This window comes from Ovis aries, chromosome X (genome assembly GCF_016772045.2).
Source record: "Ovis aries strain OAR_USU_Benz2616 breed Rambouillet chromosome X, ARS-UI_Ramb_v3.0, whole genome shotgun sequence".
Taxonomy (NCBI): Eukaryota; Metazoa; Chordata; class Mammalia; order Artiodactyla; family Bovidae; genus Ovis; species Ovis aries.
This window is the reverse complement of record NC_056080.1, coordinates 113,484,491-113,507,736: the sequence shown is the minus strand read 5'-3', so window position 1 is coordinate 113,507,736 and position 23,246 is coordinate 113,484,491. Positions and strand designations below refer to the sequence as shown.

The window sequence follows — 23,246 nt, the reverse complement described above, 5'->3', positions numbered from 1 at the left end:
TTCTATGGGTTTTGAGAGGACTAGATGCTTCCTCACACCATTTTAGATATCTGTTCCTCTATGATCTCACAAATTTGACCCACAAGTTAGCTCTCATATATAGTCTACAGTAGGTTTTTACAAACAGTGGGGAAAAAAGGGCAAAATGTCACATAAAGTAACACCAAACACATAGCCAAAATGAAATTCCAGATATGTATTTTACCCAATGCAGTAGATATCAGGAGGATTCAGATCACAGTTCAGCCAAGGTTCTAACCCACTATCTGGAGACTGGCCATTCACGTTCCACGTTCCAACAAAAAATCTAATACATAATACCAAAAAATAATTTAGAAACAAAGGTAAAGTATGAACTAAAGAAAGTTCTCTCATTACTTCTATACAAGTGTATATTCACAATAAGCCAGTGCAATTTCTCAAGCTGCTTTGCCACACATACCAAAACCCCTTCTTGCCTGTAGAATGCAAAGGCAGTGGGCTTATTCCCTCTAACTTTCACAGCAGGTAAACCTACAGAAAGGAATCAAGTTTCTATTTAAAAAACACAAATTTAACGGCTCTACCACATTTCCTTCCTCTTACATTCCATCCAAACATATTTGAAGGGAGAGCTTCTGGATGGGAAAGAGGTATCTTCACTCTGTAAGGATGTCTAATATGGATAACTGTTCCATAAGGAACCATAGTTAAATCCAAAAACTCACTTCTTGAAGGATTAGAAGGACATCTGTGGAGGAAATTCTGTTGAGACAGATATAGTATTAAGGGGGAAAGCAGAAGGGAAAACTCATGACTGTCTTAACTGTTTACATACAAATATAAGCATCCTGGGGAATCTGAAGAACTGGAGGCTTCAGCACAGGGATATAGTCATGACTGAATTAGAATAAATGAGGCATAATGGGATAGCAGATGGGACTGGAATCTTGGACTAAAAGAGTACATGCTGTTCGCAAATAACAAAGAAAAACGTTGCTGCTCTGCACATCGAGATACACGGCACAATACACCATTCCACACGCCACACACAGTGAATCCAAGAAAGAGGATATCAACAAGTAAAAATGAAATGAAAAATATAATAGAGGAAAGAATTCAAGATAGGCCTCCCAATCAAGAGGATTGGGTGAAACTTCGTTTAGTTAACTTACCAAAGTAGGAAAATGAAAATTAAGGTCTAGCGGTAACAGTGGACTTAATTTGCCAGTACTGGCAAAAAGAAATTCAGCAGGTCAGATAGATAAACACACCTGCTTATGGAATGTGCTAGGAGACAATTCTCTAGTACATGTGAGCTTGATTTCGTTCTCTAAGAGTGGATAGTATTAGTAGATGTGGTATTATTAGTAATTAGAAAATCCAAGGGAAATTGTAGCATTTGCATTATCGCGGATATGTAGGTTACTGACCGCAAAAAGACAAGCGCTTGAATCAACTCACCATTCTTTTTTATTATGCTTTAATTCTGAAATAAGCTAATTACACTAATATCTTAAATACCAAAAGAATATTTTTTCTATACCAACTAAGGTAACTAATGTTTCACCTCCTTAAGTAGAAGAGAGACTAACCTGAAAGTCTGAATGTTGACATATTCTTTTTCTCGCTTTGCCAGGATGTGTTTGATGAGACCCTCCCGCTGTCCAGACTGGGTGTTTGGTACAAAGAGCTTCCGCATGGTGTTGGTCACTTTGGGGGGTTCCTTGTTAGAAGCTTCTTTTTCACGTGGAAGCCTAGCAAATAAATGAGCAATTCAGAAGTGAAACTGCCTTCACCAGGGAAGTCTCACACATGGGAAATCTGTTTCAACACAGGACTTACATTCTATTCACTGAAGGGGGTGGGGGTGGAGGTTCCCGGTGAACCCCTATAGGCTGATTCTGCAAATTGATTTTCTTGTCCAAATTCATAGATGAAAAATTATCCTCAAATCCAAGAAGCCCTGAAGGATGCAGAACCCAGAGTCAAAGCCGGGGAAGATAACATCCAACTTGTTCAGGATAGATAGGACTTTGCTTTGGTCAGCGGTTTTGGTCTGACCCCTATTTGCTCAGCAGCGTTACCAAACAGAAAGGTATACGAACAGTGATAACGTAGCTAGGGGAAGAAGCACATTTGTCCCTGAACCACTGACATATTAACTAGAATGATAAACATAACTAGTAAGTTACATTAACTTGGAATGTGACTAAAAGAGCGAGTATTTATATACTTTTAGCACAATGCCTGGTTGATAATTAGGGATTATATCACTATCTCATTTAATCGTCACAAAGACCCCCCATGAGATAGGTGCTATTAAAAAATCTTCCTAAGTTACAGAAAAAGAAACAGAAGCTCAGAGATGTCAAAGTAACTTGACCAAGGTCATATAACTAGGAAGTCAGACAGCTGTGATTCAAACCCAGGCAGTCTGCCCCTGGAGTCTGCATTTTTTACCCATCTGCTAAGCTGGCTCCAAAAGAGCTAATGTGCCACAGAAAGTAACAGGACTGAACATGAGGTGGTGAGTACAGATTCCAAAACCACTCCACAGGAGAAGGTATCTGACATTGACATTACCCCACACTATCTTATCTGCCCAGGTAAAATCTACTGACTCTGCAATCATCATAGCAACCAGGGGAAAAAAAAGAATCTTTTCAGTACCTGAAAAAACAGAAGAGTTGTCCTTAGTGTCTAATTTCTGGTACCAGCTGGATGACTCCTTTTGGTCTGGAACAAGAAGCTGTGACTGAGCTGGAGAGATAGGGGTCATAGAGTGAAACAACCATTCCACTGAATGGAACTTACCATAACCAAAAGAGGAGCCTGGCAGGCTACAGTCCATGGGGTTGCAACAGTCAGGCACGACTTAGCAACTAAACCACCACCACCACCAAAGGCCATTCACTTAGCACCATTCCTGAACACAAAGGAAGAGACTAAGAAAAGGAGGGCAGCTCTGGGACCATCTGGGGCTGGAGGAGGATTACTGTCTGCAGTAAGCTGGCCATGGCAAGAAACAGAAGATTCTGGAAACTGACTCAGGGTCCTTAAAGCTGAATAGACTTACCCTAACCTATCCCTGGGGTCATTCCTGAACAACAAAAAAAATCACCTATCAAGGCTCCATGGGCAAGGTACTCTGCTAACAGTCATCTGTCTCTGTATGCATGTCCCATACAAATAGAAAGAAAACTGCTGAGGTTTGAGTCACCTTCCTGAGCAGCAAGGACTTCTGAGACGAACTTCACACAGTGATCCTCATCAGGGATTTCAAAGCGTCGCTCTCTGGTCCAGTCCCCTTGAATCCGAATTTTGCAGCCACCTAAAAAGAATAGAAATCCATATACATATAATGTTTTCTTGGGATCATATTTTTAACTTACCAATTTAATAGAAGAAGATCCAGATAGCAAACATTCCAGACCTCTAATGTATGAAGCATACCTATAAGATCAAGGGATTCGTTGTGGTGGTGGTATTGGGGGTGATGCAGAGAAAAATTTAATGTAGGCTAATGAACTGTGTAAATGAGCAGCCCAATATAGTGACATGATGCATAATAAAATCATAGTTTCCTACATTCTGATATGTTGCTCATATGTCACTGTAGGAACCTTCAAATTCTAGCAAAAGATCAATTCCCCAACCACCTCCCTCACAGCTCCTAGCTGGAAATTCCTACCACTTCAAATCCAAATCACATAATATGAATCTCTGAAGTGTGAAGGGAAAAACGGAAATAGGATGGTTTGTTCCTTAGGTACAGACTGTACTCAGGCAACTGAATTTATAAGCTAAGTAAAAAAGAAAAGCATAATGGGAGCTGCTTGAATTATTCTGAAAAGAAGCATCCATACCTCATTTACCTCCAGTAAAAAATCTACATCTTGAAAAAACTCACAAAAATAATATAATGACCCATGTCCATGAGTGTTCTGGTTCAAGTATAGCCAATTGGAAAACAGTGTAATTAGAAGCAAAGTTACCTAGGACTTCAGTTTCTTATGTATATAACATACTGTCTCCCCTTTTCTAAAGCCTTACATATACCATCTGTATCAACTGTCTGGCTATGGTGATCCAGGAAACCCAGGTCCTTGTTTATATTCTTATTTTAACTGGTTTATTACACATACTGCTTTCTCATGGCCCTAGAAACTATAAGCTCTTTGAGGGCAAGAGAGGTTTCACATAAGGTTTACCCAACACAACACTCTCAATGTTCTCCCGGGGTTGTCTGGGACAGAAGGGCTTCTTAGGACTCAAGACTTCTAAAGCTAAGACCAGGAAAGCCCCAGGCAAACTGGGCTCATCAGTTACTTTATTGATAATAATGACATCAGACTTCACAGACAGAAGGCATTTAATGACTATAGAACTGGACTCTTTCACACTTGTAAATAACAGAGATGAGAAAATGAAATGAAAATCGTAGTATCTTATGGTAGAAATCCACTTCTGAATCTTTGACTCTTTCTTTGCATTTCTTTACGTTTCTATATACACAGATTTAGTGATCAGAAGAAAGAGATAAACATAGAGGATTAAAATGGGGGAAAAAAGCATGCAAGAGGACCAGCAATAAGAAAATTAATGAGGCTGCCACTGTAAGGAGAAAAAAAGGGCATGAATAAGGACTGTCAATTAGAACTGCCTTCAAGATACAGGGAAAACCTCCTTCAGGACACAAATAGTCCTCTCTTTCTCTGATAATTTATATTAAAAGTAGAAAAAAAAAGAGCAGTTTGTATCGGACAGAAACTTAGAACAGGAACATGTGTTCTCTCTGTTCCAGGATCTTGAAAGATACATTTTAGCAAGTTTAAAAAAATAAACTGACCCATTTAACAGAAGATTCCAGAAACTGCTTACAAAACAAAAAACACTAGATGCTCTCTCACCATGTTGCATGGGAAAGAGAACAAATTACCCCCTCCACCCAACTGTCTACTCTCTTCCCTGCCAGCCCTTCTGGCCTCTGAAATCAGCTAACACTCCTCTTTCCTCAACTTCTCTGAATACTCCCTGAATCTCTCAGTAGTTCTCAACTCAGGGAGCATCAGAATTACCAGAGGCACTTTCAGGAAATACTGACACTTGGGCCCCACCCCAGGCCAAGCAAACAGAATTTCTGGGGGTGAAGCCCAGACCCTGGCAGTTTCTAAAAACACTCCCCCAGGTGATCTAGTGCATCCAGAAAACCAGTCACCTGCAAACTGGCTGGCCCCTGAGAGTAGCTCCCCCTGTGGCCCTCCGAAGTAGAGGCTATTTATAGTCTCTCACACGCTACGTAATTTAAGACTGGTGTCCTTATTTGTCCTAATGCCATCTCCAGACCATTCCCTCTCCTCCTCCCTCAGGAAAAATCCCTTCTCCTTTGAGGCTCACCCACTGGACTATGCCAGCGCTTTCCCTTCCCTCCTCCATGAGACCATGTACCAACCTCCCAGAAATTTCTGAATCCAGGTCTGATTCATAAGACTTCCTCTCAACTCACACTTTTGCTTTAATTTTGCATCCCTTCAAAATTAGCACCAAAAACTCAGTCAACACCTTCAACTTCCTCATCCAACGACCTTGCCCCTCCACCTCAGCCACCTACTCCCTCAGTCTTACTGGGACTACTCAGTTATACCCTGGATCTTTTGTCACAGAAACACCATCACCTCATAAATCTTTAATTCAAATACCCACTCTGAACTCCTTGCCACTTACCTGCTCTTAGGGGAACCTCTGACACACTGATCCCTTCACTTTCTCAGTATTCATTCACTCTCTCTTGCTTTCACTACCCTCCCCCCCCCTTTCTTTGTGAGGGCATTAACCCTGCAACTGTGCTTAAGAAATTTTCTCAGCAAGAATACTAGAGTAGGTTGCCATTTCCTCTTCCAGGGAATTTTCCCGACCCCAGGATTGAACTCATGTCTCCTGAAGCTCCTGTAATGGCAGGCAGATTCTTTACTACTGAGCCACCAGGAAGCCCTTTGCTTTCCTTTTTGTCAAACAGAAGCCATCATTTCACTCAGTTGCAAAAACCCAGAACTGCCTTACCACTCACTGTGTTCTGGCTAATGCCTACCTGGCTAACTTTCAACACTCAGAAATCCAACTAACTGCGTTCTCTGTACTTATATCTGAGGGAGTAAAACCAGATACACAAGCACACACACACCCCATTATAAATTGACTGCTAACCTCAACAGAGCCCTGTATGATAGGAATCAGTCTAAGTTTCCATAGTCAACTTGTCTCCCACTACTATCTGGAAAAACAATTCACAACTTCACATTTATCGTCAGTCTTTGAATCCCACTCTTCTCAAGCTCTTTTCTTCCAAGCAGACTGCTTTACCTCATACTTCAAAGGAAATGGAAGCCATCATATAAAACCTACCTGTATCTCTATTCATCTTCTTTCCCTTCTGGTACAAGGAAGAAGATCAGAGGAATTACAACCCCTTGGGTTCTCAGGAATCTTACCCTCTCTATCATTCTCTAGACACCTCCCCTCAGTATCTTCAACCTCTCCCTCATAGTCTCCTTCTTATCAGCATTTAAATAAATCTTGCTCTAACTTCTCATTTAAAACAAAAGACCTTCCTGGACCCCATATCCTCCTCCAACTCCAGTTCATCTCTATATTCCCCTCTGCAGTCAAGCTTTGAAAGACACATAGTTAAGTTACTACTTGCTCACCTTCCATTTTGCTCTTTAATCCACTCCAATGTGACTTTGGCTCCCACTACCCCTCTGAAATTGCTTTGTTAAGGTCACCAATAATCTCCATATTGCTAAATTCAATGGATATTCTTCAGTCATATTATCAGATCTATCAGCAGAAATCAACAGTTGATCCCTCCTTGAAATAGTCTCTTTAAAAGGCTTCTATGACACCATACTCATCTAATTTCTCTCTCTTTGGTCACTAATTTTTAGTGCCCTTTGAAGTATCTTCTCCTCTACCCAAACTTTAAAAAGTAGAGTGAGTTCAATCCTAAACCTTTTTCTTCACTCTGTATCAGCACTGTCCAATAGGACTTCCTGTGATGATGGACATGCTGTATAACTACACTGTGCAATATGGTAAACAATGACCCCATGTGGCTAATGAGTACTTGAAATGTGACTAGTGCAACTGAGGAATTGATTTTCTAATTTTGTTCTAATTAATTTAAATAGGCACAAATGACTAGTGGCTACTATAACTGATAGCACAGCTATCTCCTATGGTTTCAAATACCCTCTTTGTGCTAGTGACCCAGACCTTACTTCTGAGCTTCAGATGTATACATTCAACTGCCAATTTATCATCTACACTGAAATGTCTCAAAGAAATTTCAAAGTAAACATAGCTAAAACCCCAGGAAAACTCATTCCTCTTGCAATGTTCTTATTTCTGCAAATGGTACCACCAACCACATTCATGCCAGAAACCTAGGATTCATCCTTGACAACTTCTCTTCAGCTTACCCCCTACCCCCACACCAACCTCTGTTGATTTACTCTTCAAAATCATTTATCATATCTGTCTACTTCTCTCCATTCTTACTGCCACCAGACTCTCTAGCACTCTAGCTTAAACCACTGAAAGAGCCTCCTGGCAACCCAACACAGGCATAAAATCCTTCATATTCTTTCAGTTTTTAAACTCTAAAAATCCAGATTCCTCATCAGGGCTTACAGTTCTACTGGATCTGGTCCTAGCCTGGCCTACCTTAGTGCCTGAGACTTATTTCAGGCATCCTGGCCTTCTTTCATTTCAAAGAAAGTATCAAGCTACTTCCCAATTTGGGACCTATGCCCATGACGTTCCTGGAATCTTCTCTTCCCCATTTTCACCTTTTACTTATCCCCTCTGGTCTCAATTTAAAAGTCACTTCTTCAAAGAGGCCTTCCCTGAGGACCTTGACTAATTTAGTCTTATCAACTCTCTGTATTTCTCCCTGATAGTATTTATCAAAACTGCAACTATCAGGACTTCCCTGGCAGTCCAGTGGTTAGGACTCCAGGGTTCTGCTGTAGAGGGCCTAGATTCAATCCCGAGTTAGGGAACTAAGATCCCACAAGCTGTGGGTGATGAAGCCAAGGGGAAAAAAAAAAACAACAACAACAACCCTGTAACTATGTAACCATACATTACCAGTTTAAAAGCTATTTCTTGAACTACGTTTCATGAGGTACCATGCCTATGCTGCTTTCCCCTGTATCCCTAGAGCATAGTGCCTGGCACATAAGAGGTATTCATAAGCTTATGGAAAGGATTAATGGATTATAGCCATCAATGTGACACTAGTACCAAATAGCACAGAAGCAAGAACCAAAGCAGGAGCAGCAACCTTATCTATGTTGTTTTCTACCGATTGTGCAACACTTAGAATAGTGCCTGGCAAATAGAAGGCACTCTACAAATATTTGTTGAAGAATGAATAAAAGAGGGCTCAGTATTAGGGAATTAGTATCATACTGTCCATCAATAGGTCAAAAAAGGAAGAACAACAGAATCATCTCTATACATACTAAAAAGACATTTGATAAAATTTAATATATATTCATCATTTTAAAAACACAAAGGACTTCCCTGGTGGTCCAGTTGTTGAGACTCCATGCTTCCACTGCAGGGGGCGTGGGTTCAATCCCTGGCTGGGGATTTAGGATCCCACATGCCCATATGCCATGGCCAAAAAAATTTAATAAACTCATACAAATTTGAAATATATGCAGTTTCTTAACATTTTTAAAAAATAAAACTATCAAATCAATAAGCAATAATGTCCTCAACAGTGAAGCACCACTTGAGGCATTCTCACTGGAATCAGGAGCTAAACATAAAATGTCATCATCATCATCATTTAACGTTGACCTCCAAATTCTTGTTGGTATAATGAGATAGGAATCAAAACTAATAGCTACTGCTGCTGCTAAGTTGCTTCAGTCGTGTCCAACTCTGTGCGACCCATACATGGTAGCCCATCAGGCTCCCCCGTCCCTGGGATTCTCCAGGCAAGAATACTGGAGTGGGTTGCCATTGCCTTCTCCAGGTATAGCTACTACAAAGACACAAAACTATTATTTGCAGATGACTAGGGCTATCAAAACCAAAAAAGAAAATAAAAGGCTCCCCCAAAATAAAATTCTGTAAAGTGGCTGGATAAAAGATAAATATCTAAAAGCCAACAGCTGCTCTGTATACTAGTAGTAAGCAATAGAAGAGAAAAAAGCTTCCAAAGAAAAAAAGTTCCACTGACAATAGCAGCAAAAAAAAAATCCATCAAAAAATACTTAACCTACAAATATTTGCTATCTATGAAGAAACCACAATGTGTTACTGAGAGATAGAACCTCGGTAAGCAGAGATATACCATGTTCCTTGACAGTGACTGAATTTTACAAAGGAGTTAAATTAACAAAATTTGGTGCATATCTATGGTGAAATGTTAGCCATTAAAAATCATTTAAACTATTTTAAATGATATGGGAAAGGTCACAATATCTGTTAAATGAAAATGCAGGATAAAAACTATATATTAGGATTCCAATTATGTAAAAATATAAGTAAAGGACTGGAAAGAGATACATAAAAATGTTAATTACAGTGGTGATCTCTAGGTCACAGGAGTGTAATTTTAATTTGATACTTTAAACTTTCCTGAACTTTACAAATTGTACCTAATGAAGGATGTATTGTCTCTATAATCAGAAAAAACATTTTAAAATGTTTAATACCAACATCCAGACAGTGGGAAAACAAAGTTTCAGTAAAATCAGCCTTGCTTAACAAACCCAAGGTCTTCTCCAGCAACATATTGTGTGCTCTAAAGGTTTATCTGTGAAGCCTAAGGATCAAGAAAAAACCTAGTTTCAGTACAAATATTAATAAATAGGCAGAAATGAAGGATTTTTTTCAAGTGGTTACTTAACTCCTTCCCATATAATCTAGTAACTTGAACTCTGGACACAGCAACACATGGTTAATTTCCACGAAGGAGAGGCCAACTAAACCAACGTCATAAATTAGGTGTTTGTAAGAAAAAAGGCACAGCTCAGTTTAACTTTTCAGCTATGGAAATACCTATTTCCATACTAAGAACAGGACATTTAGGTATCTAATTTCAGAAGATTTCAGCACCAATGTGAGTCACTGCTGAACAAACTTTGCTCACATTTTGCTTTATTAGTATTGCTCTTACCTTCTCCTTTTTAAGTACAGTAAGACATAGATATTAGGTTACTTGCTCTCCTGGATATCTGCAGTAGAAGCTAGAAGTTGGATGTGCTTAGCCTTTTAGGATCAGCCCTTAAGACTTCCAAAATTTATGACCAAAGGAAAGAATAATAAAATCCAAATCAGAAGAAGTACCTAAACTGTGTAATACAAAATAATAGTGCCAAGGACAGGGACTATATCTAAGCAAAATTATGTATGAACTGATAGCCCCAAGCTAAGGGCCAAGTCCCAGGCATCCAAGGACTCAACCAAGAGATAAAGCACCCCATTTGATTTGGATTCATGTCGTCATATACTCTTTCCCACGGCAACCACAGAGTAGATACAGTAGCATTAGAGTGCCCAATTTTTCCTCCCCATGTTAACAAAGCACAATTTTAAATGATAAATGGAGAACAGCTTGCACAGAAAGTCTAAGATGATTTGTTTCAAACAGATAAAAAATGCGAGAACGGAAACAGTGAGAAGGAAGACCATGTTCTCTCTGATAAAGAAATGCCTTGAGAAGACGGTCTTAAATAAAAGACCAAAATTATTTTAAGAAAAAAAAAAAAAGACTTCCCTGGTACACAAGGGACTCTGTAGCCTCCCAAATAATATAATAAATTAAGGGAAACATTATGATTTAACATGTAAAAATCAAAAGTAGGTAGGGGAAAAAAGCTTAAAACATAATAGCAGTTAAAAAAACCTCATAAACCTTTTGTGCCTTAAACACTCTACGGCCCTTCCTACAATTTCCTACTCCACAGGAATGACTTAACTGATAGCAACAAAAAACTGGTATCTCAAAGAAGTTCAGCATCAGAAAAGCAGATCACGTTTTCAACTTTTTAAAGACTCTTGCCAGCCACCTGCTTTTTCTTAAGCGTAGGCTAAGTGTTTTGGGGAGGCAATACTAATTTGTATGGCTGCCTTATGAAAATAGAGAATATAAGATAAAAAGGTAAGATAAAAGTTGTGCAAAAAAGGTGTCTTACATACAGTGGGTCTTCAAGTACATATTTGTTGAATGAAAATCAACTCCATTCAGAAAGATACTTACTGTTTGAAGCTATGTCAATTAAAAGAGTTTCTTCTGCTTCTAAAGGAAAAGAAGAATAGGATCAGGGAAGAGAAAACCATTCATTATAATCCAAAGAAGTACAAACCTAACTACTTCTTTCAATCACCACTACTAGGTTTTAGAACACATTAAAAACAATCCTTTGCTTTTTTGTTTAGCACTTTTAAAGGGGGATTTTAATAGCACTGTGTCCTAAAGATTATAAGCAATTCAACTAAAACAAAAATGCATTGAACAAGTAATCACATGGAATTCCTCAAAGCAAATCAAGCAATGACAATAGTAGGGAATATAACATGTTAATTCAAGTGAAGGTGAGTTTAATTCCCCTCAACTATAACACACTAACTTAATATAATCTAACTGTATCATTTAGATAATTCTTATAAAAAGCCAAGAAAGTGACCCCAAAAGCCTAGAGGTAAATTACTTTCTTAAATCTAGTCTCTGAAAATTTTCCAATGACCTCATTACCTCCACCCCTGCCCCATACAGGAACACAGAATACTTGAAGTTATCTTCAGGCTACCATTAACACTTGTGGGTCTAAGGCTTACCACACCCAACAAGTATAAAACGGGTCAAGTTCAAAGTTCTATTTTCTCTCCATGGCTCACCTAGACTTCCTCCCTTACCTCTAGTGTCTAGATCCAACTCATCACTTCCTCTTGGACTTTCCTGGATTTGGCCATTGGCACCTGTCAGACCCTCCTGGCTGGTTAATCTCTGGGTACTCCCTCTGGGTACTGACTCCTTCCTGGAGGAGGAAATGGCAACCCACTCCAGTATCCTTGCCTGGAAAATTCCATGGACAGAGCCTGGCAGGTTGCAGTCTGGGGTCGTAAAGAGCAACTGAGCACGCAGGCACTGACTCCTTGGGATGAGTCTGGATCCACCTTGGCCAGGAGTAGTCTCAGCCTTTTCTAGCTCCCTCACTTGCCTGGATTGTAATTTGGCTCCATTATTCAGGTGCAACAGAAGAACTGATAATGCCCCAAGTTGTCTAATATTAGAGAATAGTCTCAATACTTTTACTAGCATGATGAATGAAGCAAGGGACAACAGTGCTTCAAGACAGAGGTATTAATTCACAACTGCTCTTTGGTAACTTTAATTCTTTAAAACCCAAGTACTCATAGATTTTTCAAGATAGATGTACAGGTTGGGAAACAGAAAGGATGTGAAAACTCAAGGAGGTATCTGTTCCTTTTGTCATGAGGATTACTGTGTGCATGCACACAAATTTTCCTAGATTCCAACCTAGCAATCTGCCATCTATTTCTTATTAAAGACAATACCAAGAGAAACAGGGTAAAAGAGATTCTAGAAGTAGCACAAAGAAGGTATAGAGTTAATAGGATACTAACATCATTGTCTTTGGCTTTTCTCCTCCTTAAAGGGCTGAGTATGTAACAAAAAGCACTATGCTATCAGAAGTGAGGTGACCACAGTAACTTATTTTGGCATGCAGGTGCCTCCTTCAATGTCTCTCTTACACAGGGCAGGCTAAATAAAAGACTTCATTCTACTACACAATATGGATTCTATTCACAGTGGGTATTTTTAATTCTTAATACATGCTCTCTTAAAAAGTCATGCCCACTTAGTATTTCTACTTATAGGAATAAATTCTAAGGAAGTAAGAGACATGCAGGAAGATTCATTATTTATACTAACAAAAAATAACTCAAATGTCAAACACAGGGAATAACTACAGTAGAGGTCACTCATAAAACTGAATAGTATACAACTATTAATAGCATGTCAAAGCACTCAAAACATGATAGCAAATGGAATGGACAAAAAACACATACATATGAGCTCCACCGACCCTAAAAGTTACATGTGTAGAAAAAAGGAAACTGTTAGGTATTTATCTCTGAAGGACGTTGACTTTACTTATTTCCTTTATAATTTTCTGCTCTTTCCCAACTTTTTACAGTACATATATTACTTTTGTGATCAAAAAAGTTGCATGTAGTTTAAGAAAGAATTTATGCAAGGCAAGATTCAAGTTTTCCAAGAAGCTGTAGCCGACACAGAATGCCTGTCTGATAAGCCAATGGAGCCACCGGAAACATAATGCATTTGTTCTCTAATAATCAATTTCCTTTCTAGGGCAATGTGAAATGACAGAAGCAACACCTCCTACACAAACCTCCCAATTTTTTGAGTCTCATTGTAGCAGATGAAACAACAGATTTTCTGTTCCCTTTCCCCAAATTTGAAGGCAGGAAGCCAAGTATTTCCTCCCAAGAGTTGATTTTCTTATGATTCACCAATGTCAAGGTTTGAGAATCAGCACAATTGAGTGTAAGGTACTACAATCTGGCAAGGCGTGTTGCCAAATGTTTTAATTTAAAATAGTGTGGGGAGAAAGTGCTGAATGCATGTGAATTGAAGTGACCTTGACAGTTTACAATGAGCAGTTTATCAGTTAAGCCCAAGAATGTGATTAAAATCTACATATAGGTTCATCAGCATAAAAGACTACCTACATAGGTAACAGACCACATCTATCTCTAACCCCAGCCAGGGTGGCAGGTGAGAATATATATATTTCAATATAATCCTTCAGTACTCTTAGACAAAGAATTTATCATCTTCTCAATGGTAGATTATTTACAGAGGGTAATGCATTTCATTTTATGTGCAGTGACAAATTTAAAGATGTATGATATTATACAATGAGATAATGACCGAAGGAAAAAACATTATAAAACTAACTAAGCAATTAAAGCTAGTACCTTGAACACATCTGAAGTGGCTATTTATAGGAATGATATCTTGAACACGCTGTTCCTTCTTGTGCAACCGGATTATTAGCCTGGGAAACAGAAGAATGAATCAACGAATAGATACTGAAAAACTAAAAAAAAAAATTTAACAACAAAATACATTGCTATATTGTTATACAAATCTAGTCTGTATTTATTGGACTTGTTGGATCTTGTTCCCTGGATCTGAGAATCATGGTAGATATTGCTTGAGGTCTAAAAGGATATTAGTGATGATCAGTACCTGAATACCCACAGTTCAGTGCCATGGAGAACACAGTCTATGTCCTAAAAACAGTTTACAATTTTAAGAGCATGAGTTATAGTGCACACACCTTCAGATTACGCATACCAGAGTGAAGAACTAACAGTTAGGTGTGAAGACCATGAGAGAAGGGACTATGGCTGTCTTTTCACCACAGTATTTCTAGCACCTAGTACAACACCTGGCATGTAGCAGTCCCTCACATTTGTTGAATAAATGGATTATAAATTTCATCAATTAGCTTTCTGATTTTATTCCCATGGCTTTTATCAAAGAATGATTCTATCTTTTCAAATAAGTATACAGGTTCGTGGAGAAGTAAGAGGAGGTGCCCAGCCAGCTGCATCAGTCAAAATAATCCAGTGACCAATGAGGTAGCAGATATCACATCCAGATTGCTTTTATATCCCTGTGTTTTTATCATGGTTTACAATTTAATGCTAATATTTCTGGTAAGTATGACTGAACTTGGCCCCTCAGTATGAAACACAAGATTTCCAAATTCCTATGTATTCCTGAAATATTAATTTTCACTTACTACTTAATCTTAGTGGTCCAGAATCTAGGTGTAACTGACTGGTAAAAGGTCATCCTGAACATCTCCTAACTTCCCCCAAATCACTCTTCAGGTGGTTCTTTGAGCCAGGAGCACTATTCTTTTCTTCTGAGACCTAGCTCAAACTATCAACTCCCCTGTGAAACTCCTCCGAAGTAACCTCAGGCAGAACTAGTGGCCTCATGCCTTTGCCTGTCCCTTAAATATAGCACTTAACAGACTCCATTACAGGTACATATATAACTATATACATACATACAAAAAACTACATGCGAATCTCTCAGATTTGAACTCCATGAAAGCAAAGACCCTATTATATTCAGTTTTGTCTCTTACCTAATAGATGATCAATAACTTTGGTTGAATAAACATTTAATTAAGCTACAAAGAGAGGTGAATTTCTAAACATACTTGGTCAGCTTTTGACTTTAGAAGTCATTCTTTAGAAGGGCCTAATTTCTATTTTGTTGTCTTTTGGGGGCTTGTCATTTTAGCTTTTTGATTTTTTTTTTCAAATTGGTTAACTTTGAAGGGGTAACTTGGGGGAAAGAAATGCTTAGATAGAAGTAAGAGAAATAAAAGTACTAATGCCGTTTTTCTGCTCTGATTCTACTTGCCTAACTTTCAGGGATTTATAGTTTAAGGTGATTAGAAAGAAGAATATGGGGGCAGGTCCTTCTCAAACTGCAAAGTTCATGAGTTGAGTAGAGTCCTATAAACCCAGATGTAGACCAGAAACTAGATAAGACTGACAAAATAATGGTCAACGAGAAAGAGCTTACTTTAAGGAAAATGAACACAAACCAATGTAATCCCCAAGTAAAGTAATACAGAAATGATGTTGAACATTAACAGTAAAGTTTCAACTGGATTGTCTTGTTAAAAACCAACACAAAACAGACAACACGGATGGACCTTGAGAGCATTATGCTAAATGAAAGAAGGCAGACAGAGAAAGACAAATACCATATGATCTCATGTGTGAAACAGAAAAACAAAACCCCCAAATACTGAACTCAAAGACCCAGAGAACAGATTGGCAGCTGTTAGAGGCAGAGCATGGGGGTGGGTGGGTGAAATGGGTGAAGGGGGTCAACAGGTACAAATGTCCAGCTAGAAAATAGTTAAGTCCTGAGGCTGTAATGTATAGCATGATGACTATAGTTTATAATAATGTACTGTATATTTGAAAGTTGTTAAGAGAATATGTCTTAAAAGTTCTCATCAAAAGAAAAAAAATGTTGAAGGAACTTCTCTGGCAATTCAGTGGTTAAGACTCTGTGCCTCCAATACAGGGGGTACAGGTTCAATCCCTAGCCCCGGAAACAAGATCCCACATACCACGTGGCACAAAGACAGAAAAAGACTTATGGTAGTGATCATTTTAAAGTGTATACAAATATCAAGTCATTATATTGTACACCTGAAACTAACATAATGTTATAAATATCAATTTAAAAAAGAAATGAGACCCACCCCCCCCAAAATCAAAAAACATAAGCTGGGAATTCAAGTCAAGTCCACAAATATTTCCCTAGGAAATACTCTGATTTGTTTAAGGAAGGTTAAAGATGAAACAACAGGTTGCATCATAATCTATTTACCTTGAAAAAAAAGAATGTCAGTGTTTGATTCCTTGTGTGCAATAAAGTCATTTTCAATTGTAATTTTAGTCTCTCAAGTAAATTTCTCCTATGGTTAACAGCAGGAACTACAAAACTAAAGAAGGCACCCAAAAGACACGGATTATACAGATGATTTGACAGTATGAGGTGTCTCCAATAATGTAATGTCTCCAATAAATGATTTCAAAAGAAACTTCTCAGATATGATGTAATTCTGAGATGTTATATGGCTTTAAATCTCAGCTATGTTACTTCCTGACTGTGAACAAATGACTTAACCTCTCTAAACCTCCATTTCTACACCAAGGAAAAGGGGATGACGATGATAATATTACAATTTCACAGCAATCCTCACATGAGAGTTAAATGAACTAATTCATGCAAGTGCTTAGAAGAGTACCTGACACACATCAAGCCATTGAGTGTGACTTGTGTTATACTCATAACTTATACAGAACTGTAACATAGAATTTGATTTCTCTAGGGGGGAAGATAAAAATAATCAGGAGAGCTACCACTGCAAGTTTAAAAGTGCTTCCAGTATATGAGACCAGATAGAAAGAGGTGTTTCTCTCAAGGCCAGCCGCTTGTTCCCTTATCAGCCGAACAGTTCCAAACCTACAGAACCAAGGGACCAGATCCTGGGATGTGGTCATCTCAACACTGTAGCTATTTTTATTTAATCCTCATAATTTAAAGAAGAGGAAACCGAGGCACAAAAAATTTAATGGTTTGCCCAAGGTTCACATCTTCCCATTCTATTCTTGCCTTTGGAAGTGGTACTGGTGTTCCACTTTTCAATTCACTTTTCTGTTGAATTTACTTTCATTAAACTGGTCTTCCAGTTTGATGAAATCTGGGAAAAATAAAATGAACTTATCACATCAACAGAACTGACCAACCAGAATCTAGGGAAGAGCTACTTCCATAGAACCAGCTGACATCCAGTTTGAATGGCACCAAGAGTTTCAGAATAGGGCAGGCTAGGCTAATGGAAATTTCTTCTCTGTAAACTAGACAGCATAGACAAAGATTGAATCTGGACAATCTAAAGGCAGGGGCTGAAAAAAGTTGTTTTTAAGCAGAATTCATTGTTGGGGGATGGCAGGATTTAAGTGATTGACAATTCTTCACTGATGTCAAGAAACCAGCCAACAACTAGGGGCGGTGGCTGGGGCATAAAGGGATAGGGACCTACCTATATAGGATAGTCATCAGAGATACTTTAGATGAAACATTAGTGGCAAGGAAATGAGATCAGCAGCTATAGTGATGGCTTATCAAAATCTTTTGATCAACCAGTCAACAGTCTTTACTGAGCTCTTATGTCCAAGGCAGAGTGGGAGGTAACACACCCTGATGAAAGGCCAAAAGTCGTTTACATTTCTATACATGTCATTACTTTTTCTAGCAGTCAAGTCAGTAAGTGAAACAGTTACTGGCCTACACAAAATCATGACTGAATTAATGAATATGCCTTCAAGCAAATGGAATAAAGGGGTGGGAGACTGGAGGAACCAGTTGAATGAGATTAAGAGAAGGTTAACAATGAAGCGTTTTTACAACACTTTTACTTCTTTGTAAACCACTTTCATATTTATTATTCTCTCAGTTAACTCCAAAGGCTATAAGGTAAGGCAGTTCATGTTTTTATTAAACTGATGAGGACACTAAGACCCAGAAAGCTTTATTGACCAGCCCAGGATTACACAACCCATGTCAGTTGCAGGGGCAGGAACTAAGAACCCAGGCTTCCTGCTTGCCTGCCCATTGAGCCCTTTCCTGAGCCACAGGCCAGAGCAAACTTGGGGAGAAAGCCAGGTGGTTAGAGCACTGGCACTTCACACCCGGGCCGAACCTGTTGCCCACGTGGCCTCAGTGGGAGGACGGTGCGTGGCTTGTCGCGGTTTGGGGTTGGGAGGTAATGGCAGGCTCCCCTCCTTTGTGGGTATCAGGTGGTTACTTACTCATACTGCCCGTTCCTCTGGACTAGGGTCAGCGCGCAGGGCTCCCGGAGAGGACCCTTCATCTCCATACCCTCGATAGTATGCGGGCGCTAGTCAAGGGTCTTCTCTACAAGCGCGGCCCAGGAGGGGACCCGAGGTGCAGGGTGGCGAGAGGCTCCTGCCCCTCTGCCCACCCTTCCTCCCCAGCGTCCGAGGCAGCGCCTCCCGCGCTGGCCCCCCTCTCCCGCTCGGCTCGGCTTTGGGGCCCGATTGCCCCCTAGCAGCCCCTCCGCCGCGATCCGCAGTCCCGCGGACCCCCACCCCCGCCCTGCGCGGCCTCCCCTCCCCCTTCTCTCAGGCGGATACAGTAAGGGGCTGGGCTCCAATCGGGAGCGGCGGCTCCATCCCGGCGGCTTCCAGGCTCGGCGGGGCTGCGGACTGCGGGCTGATCCGACGATACTGCCTCCCGCGTCCTCACACCCCTCAGCCTCGGCTGCGCGTCCTTAGAGAAACAGCTCCGTGCTGGGCGCGGGCAGCCCGCAGCCTGGAGCCCAGAGCCGGGAGCCGGGAGCCTGACCCGAGAGAGAGCGGCGCCTCCCACCCCCGCCAGTTTTCCAGGCCGCCGCAGATTCCGCCCCCTGCGGCCAAGCTGCGGAACTGCAGGCCAACCCGACGGACTGGGGGCGTCTCCCCCACGTCCAGCAAGGGATAAGTTTTCAAGGCTGTCTGTGACGCCAGACTTGTTTGGGGGACTTTGAAGGTTGCCATAGAAACAAAGTACAGTCATACCCATCAAATAACTCAAAGGTGTTGGGGCCACTAGGACCCACATCCTCCATTCAAAATATCCTTATTATGGTTAACAGAATGGACCGTGCTGGACCTACCGCTCAGATGTCCTCCCACCTCACTCCATCCTTCCACCCCCTAAATCGGAAAAATCCCCAGAGATCATACCTTTGCTTTCTCTGTCCCCCTTTAAGCTCACTTGTAAGCAGGCAAACACCAAATGTATTATCCCTGGCCCACATCCCTTGCCTAATATAACTCATTGTTGGCAAAACATTGGATGACAAAAACCCACGGTTATTTCACACAGCGATGCAGGTTTGACATTTCAAAGCCATGTGCTTGCTTGTGTCTCCTGCATTGCCAGGCGGCGCTAGTGGTAACGAACCCACCTGCCAAAGCAGAAGATGGAAGAGACGCAGGTTTGATCCCTGGGTCGAGAAAATCCCCTGGAGAAGCGCATGGCAACCCACTCCAGCATTCTTGCCTGGAGAATCCCGATGGACAGAGAAGCCTGGCAAGCTAGAGTCCATAGGGTTGCAGAGAGTCAGACACGACTGAAGCGACTTAGCATGCATGCACCTGGGAAGCCCCATATGCTTGCTCTCCTGATTGCTCCGTATCCAATCAGCCAACAAATCTTATTAATATGTTCTTTGGAATTACTTTTAGATTCTTTGTTTTCTTGCCATTCACACTGCCATCACTGGAGTGTAAGCCCTTGTGATATCTCATTTGACCATTTTACTCTGTTGACAGTCATAAGAATATTCTTCCTAGAGTAATGTTTCAGTTGTGTTATTCTTTTGTTCAGTGGTCTTGTATGGATGTGAGAGTTGGACTGTGAAGAAAGGTGAGCACCAAAGAATTGATGCTTCTGAACTGTGGTGTTGGAGAAGACTCTTGAGAGTCCCTTGGACTGCAAGGAGATCCAACCAGTCCATTCTAAAGGAGATCAGTCCTGGGTGTTCATTGGAAGGACTGATGCTAAAGCTCAAACTCCAATACTTTGGCCACCTCATGCGAAGAGTTGACTCATTGGAAAAGACCCTGATGCTGGGAGGGATTAGTGGCAGGAGGAGAAGGGGACGACAGAGGATGAGATGGCTGGATGGCATCACTGACTCTATGGACATGAGTTTGAGTAAACTCTGGGAGTTGGTGATGGACAGGGAGGCCTGGCGTGCTGTGATTCATGGGGTCACAAAGAGTCGGACACGACTGAGCAACTGAACTGAACTGAACTGATTCTTTTGTTCAAGACTCTATGCTGCTGCTGCTTCTGCTGCAAAGTTGCTTCAGTCGTGTCTGACTGTGTGACCCCATAGACGGAAGCCCACCAGGCTCCCCTGTCCCTGGGATTCTCGAGGTAAGAACACTGGAGTAGGTTGCCATTTCCTTCAATGCATGAAAGTGAAAAGTGAAAGTGATGTTGCTCAGTCGTGTCTGACTCTTAGCGACCCCATGGACTGCAGCCTACCAGGCTCCTCCATCCATGAAATTTCCAGGCAAGAGTACTGGAGTGGTGTGCTCATTGCCTTCTTCACAAGACTCTATGATGAACTATATATCAAGACTGACTTTAAACCTGTATTAATTAACACAGTGTGGTATGGAGGTAGAAAGACCAATGGAATCAAATACTGAGCCCCAAAACAGGTCTACACACATATGGAAAGTTGATACGTGGCATATTTGACTTTTCAAATTAATGTAGGGAAAATGGATTATCTACTAAATGGTGCAGGGAATATTGATAATCCACATGGAGAATTATAAAATTAGATCCCTATCTCACACCATAGAGGGGAAAAAAGTCAATTCCCTGTGGGTTAAAGATCTAACTGTGAAAAGCAAATCTTTACAACTTTCAGAAGAAAATAGGAGAATATTGTTATGACCTAGGGAATGGGAATGATTACTTATGACCCTAAAAAGGAGGAAGTAGGGGAATTGATTGACACATTTAGCTACATTAGATATCAAAATGTATGCACTTCAAGATAACATGAAAGTATGAAACGTGGCAATATCAGAATATAAAGGACACATATACTTAGTTACAAACAAATTGCACTGCTAGACATTTACTATATGGTTAACATGTAGCTGTTTCCAAAGAAGAATGTACAAGAATGTTCATCTGAGCATTTCTTTTTTAAGAATATAAAGAAATACAAATGAACCTATGGTCCATTCATACTGTGTGAAATGCTATGCAGCTGCAAAAATTAAAGTGGTAGGTCTCTAAATACTAGCTGATTCAGAAGGCTGGCCAGTATATATTGTTGGGTGAATAGAATAAATCACAGAACAGGCAAAAAAAAGATAACATCAACAAGTTAAAAGACAAGCCACAGGCTGGCAAAACATATTTTCAGTAACTATAACTGACAAAGGATAACCTATGAGGTTCTACACTCTAGGTGTCATACCTAACTCACTCTCCTACCACTCACTCCAACTCATTCTGCTTAATTACACTGTTCCATGTTATTCCTAGGATTTGCCAGGCACAGTCTTGCCTCAGGGCCTTTGTACTGGCGGTTCACTTTGCCTGCACTCTTGGGCTTCTTTGGTGTCTCAGATGGTAAAGCACTTGCCTGCAATGTAGGAGACCCAGGTTTGATCCCTGGGTTGGGAAGATCCCCTGGAGAAGGGAATGGCAACCCCCTCCAGTACTTTTAACTGGGAAATCCCATGGACAGAGGAGCCTGGTGGGCAACAGTTAATGGCATGGAGTTGCAAAGGGTCGGACACGACTGAACAGCTAACACTTTCAGAGAGATTTGCCTGCACTCTTAACTTCTTCAGGTCTTTGCTCAAAAGTCACTTTCTAAGAGACGTCTTCCTAGACAACTTTACTTGAAACTGCAGTTCAGGGGCTTTCCTGGTGGCTCAATGATGAAGAGTCTGCCTGCCAATGCAGGAGACACGGGTTCCATCCCTGGTCTGGGAAGATTCCACATGCCAAGAAGCAACTGAGCTCCTGTGCCACAACTTTCGAGCCTGTGTTCTAGAACCTGGAAGCCGCAACTACTGAGACTTTGTACTACAACTACTGAAGCCTGCATGCCCTAGAGCCCATGCTCTACAACAGGAGAGTAGCCCCCACTCATTGTAACTAGAGAAAAACCCATGCAGCAACGAAGGCCCAGCACAGCCAAAAATACATAAATAAATACATTAAAAAAAAATAAAAGTCATTGTGTGAAATTTTATAAAGGTTTTTTAAAAATTGCCATTCAACAATTTCCTTTCCCAGTTCCACACACACATACCCCCTATCTCTCTTCCCTGTTAATTTTTTTCTCCTGAAGATTTTTCACTATTCATTAATTTATTTTACTTATCAATTGCATTTATTGTTTACATTCCCCTATCAGAATGTGAGTTCTGGAAGGGCAGGAGTTCTTATATTCTTGCATTCCCAGCACCTAGAACCATTTCTAGAACAAAGTAGATGCTAGAAAAATATTGATTAAATGAATAAATGAATTTGTATCTTGAATGTATAAGAACCTCTACAAATCAGTGAGGAAAAAAGAAAGAAACCTTGTAGAAAAACTGACAGGGACTTCCCTGGAGAGCCAATAGTTGAGACTCCATGCTTTCAGTGCAGAGGGCATGGGTTTGATCCCTGGCTGGGGAACTAAGATCACACATGCCTTGCATGGTGCATGCCTTTCCCCAGAAAAATAAGAAAAAGAAAAACTGAAAAAAATATATGAATAAAGGGGCTTCCCTGGTGGTTCAGTGGTAAAGAATCCACTTGCCAAGCTAGAGACTCGGGTTCGATCCTCGGTCAAAGAAGATTCCACATGCTGTGGAACAACTAAGTCTGTGTGCCACACTTACTGAGCCTGTGATCTAGAGCCCAGGGGCTGCAACTACTGAAACTACTAAAACCCATGCTCTGAGACAAGAGAAGCCACCTCAATGAGAAGCCTGTACACTGCCACTGGAGTGTAGCCCTAACTTGCCACAGCTAGAGAAAAGCTCATGCA

The 23,246-nt window shown here is 40.6% G+C and overlaps 1 protein-coding gene across 3 annotated transcripts in view; it reads right to left on the bottom strand.

Annotated features, from left to right (window-relative positions):
* Positions 1–19,024, bottom strand: part of OCRL (OCRL inositol polyphosphate-5-phosphatase) — a 48,044-nt gene extending 29,020 nt beyond the window's left edge. For 2 of the 3 annotated variants that reach the window (XM_042242205.1, XM_060408371.1), the window contains exons 1-9: positions 18,817–19,024; positions 18,472–18,542; positions 14,029–14,108; positions 11,261–11,299; positions 3,203–3,313; positions 2,653–2,742; positions 1,825–1,945; positions 1,575–1,736; positions 206–307 (exon numbers count right to left, since the gene is read on the bottom strand). In XM_042242205.1, coding sequence (XP_042098139.1) covers positions 206–307; positions 1,575–1,736; positions 1,825–1,945; positions 2,653–2,742; positions 3,203–3,313; positions 11,261–11,299; positions 14,029–14,108; positions 18,472–18,542; positions 18,817–18,855 — 815 coding nt within the window. In that variant the 5' untranslated portion in view covers positions 18,856–19,024. Of the gene's footprint in view, positions 1–205; positions 308–1,574; positions 1,737–1,824; positions 1,946–2,652; positions 2,743–3,202; positions 3,314–11,260; positions 11,300–14,028; positions 14,109–18,471; positions 18,770–18,816 lie in introns of those variants that run through there. The other variant, XM_042242206.2, reaches the window with a different exon arrangement.
* Between the last annotated feature and the right edge of the window lie 4,222 nt (positions 19,025–23,246).